The 18,176-nt window shown below is 42.7% G+C and overlaps 1 protein-coding gene across 3 annotated transcripts in view; it reads right to left on the minus strand.

Moving 5' to 3' along the window:
• cc2d2a (coiled-coil and C2 domain containing 2A) overlaps window positions 1-18,176 on the minus strand; it is a 187,689-nt gene that overhangs the window by 48,426 nt on the left and 121,087 nt on the right. For all 3 annotated transcript variants that reach the window (XR_007262507.1, XM_048599381.1, XM_020517151.2), the window contains 4 exons: window positions 16,389-16,536; window positions 13,945-14,083; window positions 8,542-8,745; window positions 4,843-4,935 (listed from right to left, as the gene is read on the minus strand). Coding sequence is in view for 2 of the 3 variants with exons in the window: in XM_048599381.1 (XP_048455338.1) it covers window positions 4,843-4,935; window positions 8,542-8,745; window positions 13,945-14,083; window positions 16,389-16,536 (584 nt within the window). In the remaining variant the exon portion in view is untranslated. The remainder of the gene's footprint in view (window positions 1-4,842; window positions 4,936-8,541; window positions 8,746-13,944; window positions 14,084-16,388; window positions 16,537-18,176) is intronic.

The following is an 18,176-nucleotide window of genomic DNA, read 5'->3' on the forward strand; positions in this document are numbered from 1 at the left end:
TTATTCAGGCAACGGTGTCAGAGGAGTAAACTCTGTTGTTAGAAGAGTTCAAAATAGACAAGGAGGATTGACTGCTGTTACTCAAAAGTTGACAAAACACAGGAAGGATTTTGTTGGAACTGAGAGTAGAAATTTTCTGGGGCACTAGCCACAACCTTCCAGTGATCCCTAGATTCGGGAGAAGATGCCAGAAGAATAGACAATTGCAAACACCGTGCCCTTGTTCAAAAATGTTTGATTGGATAATCTCAGTCGGATTAATATTAGTAGTGGGGAAGCTTTGAGAAACAATTATTCAGGATAGAACTAGTAGACACGTGGAAAAAGGTACATTGTTTAGGAAGAACCAGTATGGATTTCTAAAGGGAAGATTATATTTTACTAACTTGCAGGATTTTTTGAAGTGGTAACACGAAGAGTGGATGTGGTCGACATGGACTTCCACAAGGCATTGAAAGAGTGTCATACAGCAGACTTTTGAGAAAAGTTATAGCTCATGAACTGAAAGGAACAGTAGCAACATGGGTACAAAATTCTGTGAGTGATAAGAAACAATCAGTAACAGTCAATTTTTTTTGAGCTAGAAGAAGGTTTTTAGTGGAGCTCCCTAGAGGTTGGTATTGGGAGCCTTGGTTTTCCGGATAAATGATCTAAGCTCTTGGACTGCAGAGTACATTTTCAAAGTTTGAGAGTAATATAAAACTTGAAAGTATTGCAAACTCCGAGGAGGACAGTGTAAACCTCCAAAATAACATAGAAAGGTTGGTGCAGTGGCTGGATAGGTGGCAGTTCAAGCTCATGCAGAGAAGATTGAGGTGATGCATTGTGCTAGGAAGTACATGAATAGGCAATACAAAATATGGCATACAACTCTAAAGGATGTGCAGGAGTTCAACTAGCTGGATGTACATGCAAGCAAATAATTGGAATTGGCGGGCTCGGTGGAGGGAGCAGTTAATAAAGCATACAGAATTGAGAGCTTTATTAATAAGCGCACATAGTAAAAGAAGCAAGTGTTTCTGAACTTGTACAAAACACTTGTGTTAAAGTTCTGTGTGCTGCACTATAGAAAATATGTGAATGCATTAGACTTAAGAAACCATTCCATAGTTATGAGGATAAGTTGAAGAGGAGATAACTGAAGAGAAGAAAGCTAAGAGGAGACTTGACATAAGGTTTCAAAGTCATGAGAGGGTTGGACAGAGTTGATAGGGGAACTGTTCCCACTTGTAAAAGGATTAAATGTGATTTGTAAAAGAAGCAAATGTGATGTAAACAAAAAACTTTGTTCACACAATGAGTGGTTTGGGTTTGCGTTTGTGTTTGGAATGCCCTGACTGGAATTGTAGTGGAGGCAGAGTCAACTCCGGCATGGCGCTGGATGAGAACTTAAATAGAAACAATGTACAATGGCACAGGGGAAAAGCAGGAGAATAACACTAATTCATGTTGCTCATTTGGACAGCGAGCAAAGACACGATGGCCCAAATGGCTTTCTTCTGTGCTGTAACACTTCTGTGATTCTGTGACTTTTTTGTAACATATCCGTTCTGTCATGATGTGTTTTTTTTTCCCCCAAACCTAGTTTTGGCTCTATTATCCACAGAATCCAAGACTTTCACGAAAACCTTTATGTCTGTTCAAACACATTTAAACTGTGTCTTAATCAGTTAATCTTTAAGTATATCCCACTCCTCAACATATCTCCCTTTGATCTGACTTACCTTCAGAGTGATTTACAATTCATTTCAGCTAAGAGCTAACGTGGTTGGGGAGGGTTTAGATTAAAATCATAGGGGGATGGGAAACTATACAGGGAGACAGCACAGAGGAAATCAGAGGCAAAAACAACCAAAAAAAAGATCAAGAAGAGAAAAATAAGAGTAGGAAAATAAGCTTTCAGGGAACATAGGAACCAATTGTACAAGCTTCTGTCAGTATATGAAGAGAAAAAAAATTAGTAAAAACAAATGTAGGCCCCTTACAATCAGAAGCAGGGGAAGTTATCATAGGGAAAGAAAAATGGCTGACCAATTAAATACATATTTTGGTTTGGTTTTCACAAAGGAGGACACAAATAACATACCAATAATTTTGGGGAACACATGGTCTCATGACAGAGAGGAACTGAAGGAAATCAGTATTAGTAGGGAAATGGTGTTGGAGAAATTAAAGGGATGAAAGGCCAACAAATCCTCATGGTCTGATAATCTACATCCCAGAGTACTTAAGGAAGTGGCCCTAGAAATAGTGGATGCATTGGTGGACATTTTTCAAGATTCTCTAGACTCTGGAATAGTTCATATAGATTGAAGGGTAACTAACATAACCCCTCTACTTAAAAAAGGAGGTAGAGACAAAACAGGGAATTATAGACTGGTTAGCCTGACATTGGTATTGTGAAAATGTTAGAGACCATTATAAAAGAATCAGTAGCAGAGTAGTTGGAAAACAGAGACATTATTTGGCAGATACAGCATCGATTTATGACAGGGATATCATATTTGACAAATCTACTGGAATTTTTCAAGGATGTAACTAGTAGAGTTGATTAAGGGGAATCAGTGGACGTGGTTCACTTGGAATATCAGAAAGTGTTTGATAAGGTCCCAAACAAGGGCAGCATGGTGGCTCAGTGGTTAGCACTGCTGTCTCACAGCACCAGGGGCCCAGGTTCGATTCCAGCCTCAGGCGGCTCCACTGTGTGGAGTTTGCACATTCTCCCAGTGTCTGTGTGGGTTTCCTCCGGGAGATCCGGTTTCCTCCCATAATCCAAAGATGTGCAGGCTAGGTGGATTGGCCTTGGAAATGCAGGGTTATGAGGATAGGGGGATGGGAGTGGTGGGTCTGGGTGGGATGCTCTTCGGTGGGTTGGTGTGGACTCGATGGACTGAATGGCCTGCCTCCACACTGTAGGGATTCTATGATTCTACCTAAGAGGTTAGCATGTAAAACTAAATCACATGAGATTGGGATAGAGAATTGGTTGGCAGACAGGAAACAAAGTAGAAATAAATGGGTAATTTTTGAGTGGCAGCCAGTGACCAATGAAGCACCTCAGCGATCAGTACTTGAACCCTTGCTATTCACAATAAATGTTAACAATTGACATGAAGGAACTAAATATAAGATCCTGACACAAAGCTGGGTGGGAGGATGAGGTGTGGGGAAGATCAGATAAGCTTCAGACTGACAAGTTAACTAAGTGGGCAAATACATGGCAGATGAAGTATACTGTGGATAAATGGGTGGTTATCCACTTTGGTAGCAAAAACAAACAGGCAGATTATTATGTGAATGGCAATATATTGGGAAAGGAGGAGATGTAACAAGACCTGGGTGTCCTTGTACACACTTGCTGAAAGTTAGTGTGCAGGTTCGGCAGCCTATGAAGAAGGCAAATGGTATGTTGGCTTTCATAGCGAGGCGATTCGGGTACGGGAGCAGGAAAGCGTTGCTGCAATTGTATGGGGATTTGCTGAGACCACAGCCTGAGTATTGTGTGCATTCTGGTCTTGTTTTCTGAAGAAGGATGTTCCATCTGTGCATGGAGTACAACAAAGTACTAAACAGATTCCTGGAATTGCAAGACTGACATATGAAGAGAGACTGGATGGGTTAGGTTTATTTTCACTGGAGGTTAGAAGAGCGAGTGGGACCTCACAGAACATTTAAAATGAAATATGTTCCCAATGACCAGGGAGTCCAGTGCCAGGGGTCACCGTCTAAGGACATGGGGTAGGCCACTTAGGACTGAGGAGAAACTTCTTCACCCAGAGGATGGTGAACCTGTGGAATTCTCTGCCACAGAAAATGCTTGATGTCAAAACATTTAATGTTTTAAAGGAAATAGATGTAATTCTTAGAGCTAAAGGGCTTAGAGCTTAATTCCTTCATTATGACTATATTTATGTCAAAGTCATCTACTCAGAATATTTGCTATCAGATTAGTTGTATCATTGATGGTTCTCACCTATTCTTACTGTTGTTTACAGTGATGGAACAAATTTTTTTTTAATGTTTAGCTTAGCAACACTTCTATTCTAAATCTTTCTTTGTCCCTCTGATTACACTTTTGTTCCTGCATGATACAGGGCTGAATCGTGCTGGAAAAATAACGGTGATTAAACAAATGACAGCATTAATGAGCAAATTGGTCAACAATTTCAGGAAATTGGAAGATATGCCGAGTGTTTAGAAAGTCCACAACTTTCTAAATGCTTTACACAGCTCCGAACTTTGCTTCACACAATCTTTCAGTTTAAGAATTTACTGTAATTGCACATAATTGGCCATTAAACCATTTAAGCTGGTGATTAAGAGTGCAAATTTCCCTTTAATATATTTCCATAATTACAAATTAACCTCTTTTGTATGCTCAGCCTATTATTAAATGCATATTTAACATCTACCGCAGTAATGAAAAATTTTCTCAATTCATCTGCTTTAGTTACCCACTGATTTTATTTGATTTAACTCTCATTAACCTGGGCCAGAACTTTCATATCACATCAGAGTTGATCATTCTACCATCAAAAGCCCCTCAGGTAGTATAACTTCTTTTTGTACATTTTCAGTATCATTAATAAATACCAGATAAAATGAGGCTTGACTCACCAGATATACAATATTACAATAAGATCAGTAATTATTTCAGTGTAAATACTTGATAAATAGGCATTCAATGAAAATCACTGAAAGAAACCCTTTTGTAAATTGTTCCTATGACAGTAAGTCACTTAGCTTGACACTTGGAACCATGCAGTGCTGAATTGCAGCTTTTTACTTAGACTTTGAAAGTAATACCAAATCCTAAAACTATGCTGCTTGTTTATAGATTACCTTCTGCAGGAAACTAACTACTAGTGCTCTGTGTGGATCGAGATGGCTTGTGATATCAACTGTATCTTTTTCATGAAGTTTCTTCTCATATTCCTAGTGTAAAAAAAAAACAAAGCACAGTGCACAAAGTTAGGTTGATTTACAAATAGATTCCAAAATTAGCAAATTTCTTACTCAGGCTTTTGCCAATTAACTCTTTCACCCAGTTTCTCTCTGTTTCTCTCTCACAGGAAACTCCTGTGTTTTATTCGGCCAGTGTGACTGAGCTCATAAACTCACCATGTGCAGGACGATGAATGAACATAGCTACAACGTGGAAATAGGCCATTTGGCCCCTCGAGTCAACACAGATCCTCCAAACAGCATCCCACCCAGAGCCATCAGCCTACCCTATAGTTCCCCATGTTCCCCATGGCTAATCCACCTAGGCTGCACATTTCTGGACACTATGGGCAATTTAACATAGCCAGTCCACTTATTTTGCATATCCATGGACTGTGGGAGAAAACCAGAGCACTCGGAGGAACCTCACGCAGATAGGGGGAGAATATGCAAACTCCACACAGTCGCCCAAGGCTGGAATTGAAGCCGGGTCCCTGATGCTTTGAGATGACAGCGCGAACCACTGGGCCATTGTGCCGCCGTATCTTATGTTTTATGTGATGGGTGCATATAAGTGGATTCGATCTGAAATGTATGCGGGGTGAAAGCTCTGCAGCAGGACCTTCTGAACATGTGCTGAGATTTGTTTGTTGGGGAGCTCATAAAAAGCTAATCAGGGCTTATGGCGGTGCTTCCTCCCATCATAAGTGAGCAATTATTTTCATAATAATTTCTATATTGAGGCAAAGAACAATTTTCTGATTTTTATACTGAGGAATTTAGTAGTGTTAACAGTCATTATAAACTTATTATTTGTATGGAATACTGTTCCTTCTAGATTCATCTGTTGGTTCATTTCTGGAGCCACATAAATAGAATGTGTAATCACATGCTTTTGAAGACAAGATTACTCTGCAGCACATGTTGTATTACAGCAAGTAACAGTGAAGTGAAAAGGCAATCTGTCTAACCCTGGGACTCACTATATTAACTTTGATATTGTGCGTGTAAAAGCACACTGTAATTCTTTGAAGGTGTAGAGTTCTGTCAGTTCTGAAGAAGAATCATATTAGACTCAAAACATTAAACTTTGTTTCTCTCTCCTCCAAGGCTGCCAGACCTGCTGAGTTTCTCCAGCATTGCTTGTTTCAGATTTGCAGCTTCTGCACTATTTTGCTTTTATTCTCATGTAGAATTGACTCAGTTCTCAAAACTCCATAGCCAGCCATGACAAAGCCTGATAGATAGGGTATTCCAAACTGGAGAAGCAGTTTGAATCTTACCAGTTCCCCCTCCTGATAAGTGTGCAAGTTTTGATGCTGGCACAAAAAAAAGTCTGTGAAGCTATGGTCTTCCAACTCACACGAAGCTTTCTGAACTTAAACAAGTATGGTGTATCCCTGCAAAGAGGCTGAATGCACCTCTTCCTGAGCAAGTAGACAAGTTGGATATAGACCATCAAGTGCACCAGATATCCACCTCTAACAAAGATTCTTAATAAGATTTTCTAATTAAACTAGGTGGTGGAAACTTTGTGTCACTTTCACACAAAACATATTAAGCTTGGCAGCCTTCACCGTTGCCTAATTACTTAGTTTCATTGGAGCAATGGCAGAGACAAGAATTCTTTTGTCTGTTCTGAGTAATCAATGCTACATCAACGTAATGATTTCACTTAAATTTTAGTGATATTTTACTGCAATGTGAGATGGACAGAACTCACTTTTATTAACCAAACAGAACAAAAGGTTGAATCTAACCTTTATTGCGAGACAATTTGGCAAAGTGACCTGGGTTTTTGAACTAGCGTAGGCAGATAGACTGTCAACAACTCTGGAGGAATACTGGATTAGAAAGTCCTAGCCTTAAAGCTACCTTTATAATCAGGACAACAAGGTGCAGGGCTGGATGAACACAGCAGGCCAAGCAGCATCATAGGAGCAGAGAGGCTGACGTTTCGGGCCTAGACCCTTCATCAGAAAAGGGGGAGGGGAAGGGGGTTTTGAAATAAATAGGGAGAGAGTGGGAAGCGGATAGAAGAGGGATAGAGGAGAGGATAGGTGGAGAGGAAACAAACAGGTCGAAGAGGCGGGGATGGAGCCAGGAAAGGTGAGTGTAGGTAGGGAGTTAGGAAGGGGATAGGTCAGTCCAGGGAGGACGGACAGGTCAAGGGGGCGGGATGAGGTTTATAATCAGGAGTCTTGTGACGAGTTTCAGAGCACTCCATCTCTTCCTTGCAGCTTCCAAACTTCCGGAGGGAAGGGAACAGGAACTTCTTAGTTGGTGCAACTTCATGCTCTTGTCAGGAAAGCAGCCACTGACATCACCCACCAGAAATCCCCATCTCCACTGACCCCAAACAGAAAGCATGGAAGCTTACTTGCCAGGCCAGGAACAAACATATTTGGATCAGATTTAAACAAAAAAACAATTTTCAGCTATTTGCCACTCCCCCATCCTGTAGGCATCCAGAAAATACTGTCAAAGGCACATGTCACCAGCTGTTTGATGCTAATAAGCCCATTCACTTAAGCAGGTGGTTAAAAAGTACAACAAACCTCACCTTCCAATGGAGCAGCCAGTGAGGAATTTATAAGCCACTGTTTCTAGGAAATTATCTCTTCTTTGCTTTCTCACTTTGCAAGAGAGCAGGGGATGTGTAGGTGGGTCCTCAATAACCAACACTCTGTTGGGCACTGGCAATGCACACCCACCTTCCCATGCTGGGCAGGAAATCGAGTGCCATCTGGATGCAGATGTTAGGAGGGAGCTACTATCAGAGCCTGAGCCTCCTGAGTCAATGTTATCTGCAGATGTCGAGTTTGCTGGTCCATTGCCGTTAAACTCTCAGCTGGGTAAACTCTCAGCTGGGTTCTCATCTCCTTCTCATCAGCATCTCGGTGGCCATTACTTCCAGCCTGTGGAAGGACATGTGGCTGCTGAGAAGCAGCTAGTGCTGCTGTGGGTGTTATGCATACTGCAGTGGGAATCACCTTGTGTTACAGCCTCAGCACAGGTTGAAGGAGAAGCTGCAGAGTCTGCCCTGTGGTGCTTTGAATGGTGGCAGGAGAAGTGCATCTGGAAGTGAGTAAAGTGCCTTCCAACCGCGCTATAATTCCCCATCATGTGACAATAACATATTCTAACAATACGCCTGCTTGCAAAAGCAGCATCTCAGCTTATCCATTTACTACTTGGAACTGATCAATTCACAATGTGTCAGTTTCACTATGGCAGTTCCTGGTTTATTAGTCCCTTCTGCTCACTGCTGGCTTGGAGACAGTCTGAAACTGCTCTCACTTTGGGTATGAGGGACTTCTCTTGGATCATCTCTCTTTATTGTCCCCTTAATAAGTTTAACGAACATCCCTCCTCAGCTATACGAATCCTGGACTTTTCTATCAAGCTGCCCAGGGAAATACAGGAGGAGGGGTGGGAACATGGTGAGATAATGGTCTGATGACACTGAAGAACTTGGAAGAATTTCCTTCATGAACTCTGGTGCGCTATTCCCATATCATCACCATTAGGTATCATACTAGATTGTACGCGGACTGATTTTCAAGAACAAACCAGTGTAAGTGCCACAAATCATACCTGGAAAATCTTCTCAGAAATCTCACGATCTAGAATTGGAACTTGTTTAAAATTATGGAACTCTGCCACCTCTTCACTTCGAAGCTGTAGGAGTCGGAATCTCTTGGATTTATTAAACACTTGATCTGAAACAAAGTTAAATTCTTCTTGCAGCTGCTCAAGCCTGAAGTAATCATTGTCAAGAGCCTCACCACTTGTTGTACTCTGTCAAAACAAAAACAGTGTGTTTGGGAAAAGAAGCATCATGGACTCGCTGGGCCGAAGGGCCTTCTTCTGTGAAGTGTTACTTTATAGCTCCTTTAATATAATGAGATGCTGTACAATGCTTCATCAACAAGGAAAACTGTACCAAAAGCAAGAACGGGAGAAATTTGGAGAGGGTTGCCTGCACAAGCAGGCTGGTACAAACACCCTGAATCTAAAGCAGTTAACCCAGCTCACAGGGTCAGTCAGCAATGTTGCTCTTCACAGGGTTATGTCTGTATCACGTTAGCGGCAAAAGACTGAGAAACTGAACAAGAATAACAAACTTGTATTTTTATAGCACTTCTATTGTAGCAAGATCTCCCAATGAACTTCACAGGAACATTAGCAGATTTAACATTAAAAGACAGAAGGAAATATTAAGACCGATGACCAAAAGCTTGGCTGAGATAGGTTTTAAGAAGCACACTGAAGGAGGGAAGGAAAGGGACAGATGGGTTTGTGCAGGAAATTCCATATGGAGGTTAGTAACTGGACAACGGAATCCCAATTGTCAATGACAGATTCATTAAAAATAGGATGTGCAGGAACAGGTGCTTTTGTGACATAGTGGTATTGTCCTCACTCTGAACCATGAGACCTGGGTTCAAGTCCCACCTGCTTGAGAGATGTGAAATGACATCTCTAAACAGGTTGATTCAAAACCATTATTTATTCAACACAATGCATTGTCTATTTCAAACCATAACAGAGATAGGGAAGGGAGAGATTATGAACAGATTTGAAACAAGGTTTGGATTTTTTTAAATTGAGGCTTTGCTGGACTTGGAGGCAATAATCGGTCAGTGGGAAAAGGACTGATGGCTAAGGTCATGTCATAATTTAGGACACGGCCAGTAGTATTCTGGATGAACTTCAGTAACCAGCAACATTTAATCCTGTTTGAATTTGAACATTAAAATAATAGTTATTGTTTTGTTGGAATGATGGGCCTGGATTTAATGAACACATCAATGAGACCCATCCAGGTGGAAAACCAAGTGCAACTCAGTGGCAGCTGATCTTGGTCTAACAGATGGTAGGAGGTTAGCGTGGGAAGAGGACAGCTATTGTATTCACTTGTGGGACATGGGCATCACCAGCTGGCCAGCATTTACTGTCTGCCTCAAATTGTTTTTGAAGAGGAAATCGTGAGCTGCCTTCTCAAAACCCTGTAGACCACAAGCTGTAGGTTGTCCCACAGTGCCCTTAGCGAAGGAATTTCAGGATTTTGACCTAGTGACAAGTGAAAGAAGAGTAGCTTATTTCCAAGTCAGGATGGTTAGTGGCTTGGAGGGGAACTTGAAGATGGCAGTGTTCTAATGTATCTACTGCCCTTGTCCTTCTAGATGGAAGGTGGGTTTGGAAGGTGTGATCTAACGATCCTAGTGAATTTCTGCAGCGCGTCTTGTAGATAGTACACACTGTTGCTACTGAGCATCAGTGGTGGAGGGAATGGATGTTTGTGGGTGTTCCACTAATCAAGCAGGCTACTTTGATCCGGATGGTGTGGAGTTTGAATGTTTTTGGAACTGAACCCATCTGGGTAAGTGGTGAATATTCTATTGCACTCCTGACTTGTGCTTTGTAGATGGACAGGCTTTGGGGAGTTACTTGTCACAGTATTCCTAGCCTCTGATGTGCTCTTGTAGCCAATATATTTATATGGTGTATCCAATTGAGTTTCTGGCCAATGGTACCCCCCAGGATGGTGATAGTGGGGGATTCAGTGATTGTGATACCATTGAATGTCAAAGGGCAGTAGTTAAAGTATTTCTTACTGTGATGATCATTGCCTGGCATTTGTGTGGTGCGAATGTCACTTGCCACTTGTCAGCCCAAGCCTCGATACTGTCTAGATCTTGTTGCATTTGAATATAGACTGCTTCAGTATCTGAGGAGTCACGAATGGTGCTGAATATTGTGCGATCATCGCTGAACATCCCCACTTCTGACCTTATGATGGAGTCCCAGGTCATTGATGAAGCAGCTGAATTGGTTGGGCCTAGGACATTACCCTCAGCAACAAAGTGTTGTTGTGGGGCAATGGCAGTCTCCCCACCTCTAGGTCAGGAGTCTAGGTTTAAATACTATCTGCTCCAGGGATGTAATAACATCTTTGAATGGGTTGATTAGAAAATATCTACCCAAGGATCTCCTGCAGAAACATCCTGCAGCTGAGATGACTGACCTCCAACCAGCATCTTATGTGCCAAACATGACTGCAACCAGCAAAGAGATTGCTCCCAATACCCATTGATTCCTGTTCTGCCAGGGCTCCTTGATGCCACACTCGGTTGAATGTGGCCTTGATGTCAAGGGCTGTCACTCTCACCCCATCTCTGGAATTCAGAACTTCTGTCCATGCTTGAACCAAGGCTGTAATGAGGCCAGGAGCTGAATGGGCCTGTTGGAACCCAAACCGGGCATCACTGAGCAGGTTTTTGCTGAGTAGGTGCTGCTTGATAGCACTGTTACTGACACCTTCTATCATTTTACTGACAACATGGAGAAGTACTGATTCATCAGCCGAGAGAGGGCAGTATGTGATATCCAGCAGGAAGTTTCCTTGGCCATATTTAACCTGAAGCCATGAGTCTTAATCACTTCTGGCAACAATATTCAGCTTTAGATGCACAGTGGGATGTTTCAGTAAGGGTGGCCCTCTTTGATTTACAGGTTACCTGATGGATTGCTTGCTCGTTATTGATGGCTTCAGTTTTGCTCTGCTGCCAGGAGGAAACATTCTCTGCGCACAAAAGCTATGAAAACCTTTGATAATTTTAAAGACCTCAATTAGGTCAACACATAGCCTCTTCCTTTTGAACAAAATCAAACCCAGCCTGTCAATGCTTGCCTGATATAAGGCAGATTTTCCCAATTAGCAGTTCAAGCGTTTTGCTCAGTGAGATCCATAGCACCTAGCTCTCCATCGCTCTGAGTGACTTTTCTCATGCTCTTTAACTCACCGATGATACAACCAAGCTCTCTGGCACCCTTCTAGTGAAACTGTGCAGCACAAGTGGTGGAAATGCTCGCCAGTGCTGGGATCCTCTGCTGTTACACAACTGGCAATGTATTTAAAGTTCAATGCACGCCACTTCAGACTTATAACCTAGGGAATGTCCCTTACGCTTCTGTTGTCTATCACGGAGACAAAGAAGGGGAAAACCCACTCCTCACTTTGCAGACAGGCTGCTGTTGGTAGTGGAGAAGAGGGCCATCCTTTTCCCTGTGAACTGCCACAAGAAACCACATCAGCAAACAAAGACAGATAGCAGCCCAAGCCAGTGCTGTGCCCTGAATGAAGAGAGAACCCCTAGAACTGCAGCAAAGTCAACAATTTTCTATATTCTGCAAAGGTAACTTCTTTCTACTATCTCGCCCTCACAGGCCACTATTCACTGCAACTCTGCCACTGTACCACATATCATCAAGGTCTATAGCCCACAGTTCACACTCACTATTGCATGCATCATGTCCAAATAGTGGTTCTCACCCACCTTATCCTTCCAAAGAACTAACCTTTCCTGCCCAATGCATTTCCTACTCACTCACTGAACACACTTCCTCACTTCTGCTGCTCCTGTACCAACTCTAAGGGGTCTTCCATCCACCTCCAACATGCCCAATCTCTTCCTTCATCTATTGCGGGAATGAAAGGATCACAATCAGGCTGGGTGGTGGTTTGGAGGAGCTGAGGAGCTGAGGTGGGGGATGGGGGGGGGGGGGGGGGGGGGGGGGGGGGGGTTGCGGGGGTGCAGCAATATCAGGCTATTCACTCCCTACAAGGAGAAAATTCTACAAATAGCTGGAGAAGACCACGGCCACTCATGTAGGGATGGAGAGGTCTCAATGGCTAACCAACCTGCTGCTCTTCCATTGACCCTTTTTATATAACTAATCCCTCTCTTCAATGCAGGCACTAAAGGCAAGCAGTGAACCTCTGTTAAGAGGGCACCAGCACGGGAGACCCTCAGATCCAATTCCACCTCCGAGGAAGAGGCCAATGAACTCTCAGAGGATACACCAGCAAAATCTTTTACCTGCAGCTTTCACCTATTTAGAGAAACTCATCTGGGTGAGTATTCTACATAGTTACAATCTAGAAGCACAATCTGGTGAGCTGATCCCTGCCAGGTCTCTGCACCAGGTCGAGGAAGAAATGCTCCAGGGCTCAAAGGGCTCTAGAGACCAGGCACCTGCTCAGTCCCATGTAGAAGACAATCCCATGGCCTTGTCCATTAATGACTTCATCAAAGTGCACAAACAGGCACAAGAACAGCAGGGAGGTCCGTAGGAAGCAGTCAGAAAGTTGGGTCAAATATTGGAGGAATCCTTCAATGTTGCTAGCACCGTGCAGGCACATATGAATCTGGTTGCCTCTACAGCCAGACTGGTAACTGTTGTGGAGACCCACAATCAACACACTCTGTGACCCAGATATGTTCACAGATTTGCATTCCATCGCTCCAGTATTCAAAGTAATTCATGTCTGGTGGATCAAGTATGACTGCTGTGAACTAAGCTTGACCCGTAATGAGAAGTCAGCTCAATCATCCATGCTATAATGGTGCTCCCTGCAAATGATATTCCAGGAATGCTACAGGCTCCAAAATTTCAGGCGCTGGCCACAATAAAGCATTCCAAACAGCGGCCAATGATTGAAGTACAACTTAAGAACTATCATCAAGCTTTGGTAAGGGCCCTCTTATAATAGGATATCTGGGAGCATAGTGCATGACGGACACATTACAAGATGATGCTTCCACTGTATTGAAGTGCCGCATTGAGAAGGACTAAGCATGGATCAGTCTCAGAATTATGTATTCAGTAACCTTCTGAGGTACCACATGATCATTACCAGCATCTCAGGCACCAATCACTGTATGACCAAACCCAAAACATGACCACTAAGAGTCCACACCACTAATCACTCATTGTATGTGTTCTAGGTCTTGTTAAGTCAAATCAGTAAGTTGTTTGGAAAACTAAGCCCTTTAAACAAACGACAATTATTGCCGCAATATAATTATTAAAACACTGTATCATGGACAGCTGTCATTTACAGCAGCTAGACCTTGTAAATTTTTATACCACTCATCCTGGTTCATAATATATAAGAAAATATATTTTTCTTGATTTACCCTACACTCTTACCATTATTAATTGCATCAGAGCTGTATTGCTGGGGTCATTTGGATCAAGTCTGGACTCTGCTGCCCACTTAGCCAACTTTTTCATGTCTGTTAATCCAGATGTTCCAATAGATGATATGGCATCTATGTGTTTTAAAGATCTAAAACAAAAATAAATACACAACAGTGCCAATGTCTTATTAGCAAACAGTTCTTTAAAAGAGAAGGCTGTCAGAAAAAAGAATACATAGACACAACGGTTCCAGTGTTTGCCATGGTGAAAATCTCTCTGCTGTGGTGAAAATCTCTCTGCCTTGGGAATCCCAAGCCTTGCTCCCAAATTTTCACATTTTTCAGCTGCCTCCACTGAAAAAAGTCCCTGGTGTCTGCAATCAGAGTGTGGTAATTAGATCAGGTAAGTTAGTTCTCAGTGCATTTCTTTTGGATAGTCAGGCTATCCCTTTCGACAGCTGAGATACTCCGCCGGCACTGGCAGCACATTTTGGAGGTAGGGCTCAGCACTGTAATGGGCAGGTGCCCTTTGGCACTGGGGACAACACTGTGCATAAAAGATGTATACACCCTTTGGAACTGTCTAACTTGACAAGGCCTATCACCAAGTGTCGACCTATCAAAAAGTGTCAAGAAATGTCAAAATGTGTATCTATGAATGAGAGTGTTTTTTTCAATATGCGCAATCTGTAACATAGAAATTAAATAACAGATCTATAATTTTCTCCTGTTTACTTGGGACTTATGGATATTCATTGAGTTGGCACAGGAGATGAAGAAAGCCGTCCCACTATGGGGCGGCAAGGTGGCACAGTGGTTAGCACTGCTGCCTCACAGCACCAGGGACCTGGGTTCGATTCCACCTTTGGGCAACTAATTGTGTGGAGGTTGCACATTCTCCCCGTGTCTGTGTGGGTTTCCTCCGGGTGCTCCAGTTTCCTCCCACAATCCAAAGATGTGCAGGCTAGGTGGATTGGCCATGCTAAATTGCCCGTAGTGTTCAGGGAGGTGTAGATTAGGTGGGTTATAGGGGGATGGGTCTGGGTGGGATGCTCTGAGGTTCAGTGTGGACTTGCTGGGCCGAAGGGCCTGTTTCCACACTGTAGGGATTCTATGATTCTAACATTTGGTGGATGAATGTAAGTTGACATGTGGGTATGAGGGACCATTGGGAATAGGTAGAGAGTGTTGCAAGGCTTGGCATGGGTGGGCAACAAGGACTGTGTAGAGATGTTAGGCATGTGAAGAGTAAGGTTGGAGGAATGTCTCGCATTTCTTCACTTTTGAAGAGGTAAGGTACCGTTTTTATCTGATCTTGGGACACTATTGATGGAGGTAAGTCACTTTTCTGCGAGATAAGGTACCTTGTTGCAGAGGCAAGGAACCTGTTGGGATTGCAAAAAGGCATGCCGAAGGCCCTGTTCTATATGAAAATACACAAGCTCACCGGGACTGGCCGAGTTGTTAAGAAACTGTTCAAAAAAGTGTGGAGTTAAGAATAAGGTGATAGATTTTAGAGTGCTTGTTCACACAGTAATTATATCATTTGTGCTGCATGGCTGAATTCCCAAACTATCATTTCAACAAAGGGGTTCTGATGGATGGACAGCTCCAATTGGAATAGTTTCTTACATAAATAAATGTGCACTTAAGCAAAATATTTAACTTCCTAAGGGATCAGCTTAAACAACCTCAACTTATTGGATAATTGTTTTGCACCAATGGGAGTACTGTATGTCTTTTTCAATATGGTATCAATAGACTGGTAACTTTATTTTCTGTCAGGCTAACTCCTGGTGCCCATGTTTGCATAGAGAGGGAACAGCAAAGATCGCTGGGTGGGGGACAGGAGTTGGCATCAATTTTGCACAGGGGCTAATGAAGGGCTGGGGTTGATCACTGAACTGGTAAGTACTTGCCCTTTTAACTACTAGTCTTTCTGTATAAATTCTTGGAACAGTTAGACCTTGGAATATGGGCGTAATTAGGCTTTTAATGATGTACTAGCTTTGTTATTATTGCCAAAAAGCTTTCAGGCTTGAAAAGGCAGATTTACGTTTGTGGCTATGAAGAACAAGTTATAAAAGCGCCAATTATTAATTTTTCAATGCCTGCTCTGAGGACTTCAGATTTTATCTTAATTCCAAATGTCTGTCACAATTGTCTATTTAACTCTCTGTACGATTTAGTTAAACATGAATAACAACGAAAACATTTAATTTCCATTTTTTTGTAATGAGAATACTTCAATGCATGGCTGCTTGATGACACTGCCATTGCTGGATGGCTGGAGATTCTCTGGACTTAGTGCCCAATTCCAGCTATTGTCGGGAAAGAGAAAACATATGCCACTGAGACCATCTGATCATTGTGGGCAGTTCCCTTTGAGGTTAGTAGCAGTATTGTCACTTTGTAAAATCTTGGCAATGTTTCAAAGCAAGTTGACTGATTTACCTTTGAACCCCAACATTTTCGTGAAGCACTGGAGGTACCAATGGCACACCATCCTCCCCAACAGCCCAGGAGATACTACAAGCTAACTTGCCAGAGGTCAACAGGATCATCTGATTACTTCCATCTGCTTCAAAGGAAAATGGCACACCTAGGAGAAAAAGAAGTCTCAGAATTACTTTTCTGAAAATTGACTGACAATTCTACAAGAGTTGATGGATTAAGAAAACATTAATGAAACTTTGTTTTTCTCTCGAAGGGTTGAGAGTCTTTAGAGTTGCCTTCTTCAAAAGGCAGTGCATGTAGAATCATTTAAGTATTTTTACAGCAGCGCTGTGTAGGTGCCTGATTACTAAGAGGATGGAAGATTATCGAGAATATGCAGGAATCTAGAATTGAGGTTAAAATCAGATCAGCCATGATCTTATTGAATGGCAGAGCATGCTCAATGGACCAGCTGGCCCACTCTTGTTCCTTTTTGTTATAAGATAAGTGAGCAATTTTACAACAGAACCAATAGGTGCAACAATCACTTGTTGTTCTAGCTGTTTGCTGGTGATCGATATATTAAGAATTATTAAAGGTTTACAGAGAATTAGGAAGGCGATAATATTGGATTGAAAGGTCAAACTTTAAACAAGCATTAAGGATACAAAGTGAACATGGGAGGGGAATATAGCAAAAAATGTTATGTGTTGTAGCTGTATGATGTGGGAGCTGGCTGATCTCATTGCAAACGGCGGTAATCACTTCTGCAGCAACTGTTGGTTTTTCGATGAACTTCGGCTCAGAGTTGATGAGCTGGAATCTGAGCTTCGAAGACTGCGGTACTCCCAAGAGGGAGAGAAATACCTGGACGCTGTGTTTCAGGAGGCAGTCACACCTGGTAGATTAAGTACTTCAAATTTGGTCAGTGGCCAGGGACAGCAGGGTGTGACTGTAAGTGAGGCAGGTAGATCCTGCATTCAAGAACAGAGGAGCCTCAGCTCTTGACCTTGTCCAACAGGTACAAGGTACTTGCTCCCTGTGTGGATGAGGAAAAGGGCTGCAGGGAGGATGAGCCAACTGACCACTGCACCGTGGCATGGGAGGCCATTCAAAAGGAGGGAGCAAAAAGACAAGTGGTAGTTGTAGGGGATTCTATAATCAAGGGAATAGATAGTATCCTTTGTAAGCAGGATCGAGAGTCCTGCATGGTGTGTTGCCTGCCCGGTGCCAGGGTAAGGGATATCTCTGACCGATGAAAGGATATTGAAGAGGGAGGGGGAAGATCCAGTTGTTGTGGTCCACGTCGGAACAAACAACGTAGGCAAGACTAGGAAGGAGGACCTGTTTAGGGATTAACAGGAGCTAGGGACGAAATTAAAGAGTAGGTCCTCAAGGGTTATAATCTCTGGATTACTGCTCGAGCTATGTGCAAGTTGGCATAGGGACACAAGAATAATGGAAGTAAACACGTGGCTAAAAGAGTGGTGCGGGAAAGAGGGGTTCCTCCTCATGGGGCACTGGCATCAGTATTGGAACAGGGGGGATCTGTGCTGCTGGGATGGTCTCCACCTGAACCGAGCTGGGACTAATGTTCTAGTGAAAAGGGTAAACAGGCTGGTCAACAGGACTTCAAACTAGAAAGTGGGGGGGAAGGGAAGGGTAAAACATCCTCCAGTGGGGAACAGAGCAGCAGGCTAACATCTGTGTGGAAGAATATGAAAAAAATAATGGGACAGGAGAATTTAGGACAGGTTATTAAAGTCTCCAGCACAGATACAAATAGGACAGAGTATTTGGAAAGGG

This window comes from Rhincodon typus, chromosome 1, assembly GCF_021869965.1.
Source record: "Rhincodon typus isolate 14 chromosome 1, sRhiTyp1.1, whole genome shotgun sequence".
NCBI lineage: Eukaryota > Metazoa > Chordata > Chondrichthyes > Orectolobiformes > Rhincodontidae > Rhincodon > Rhincodon typus.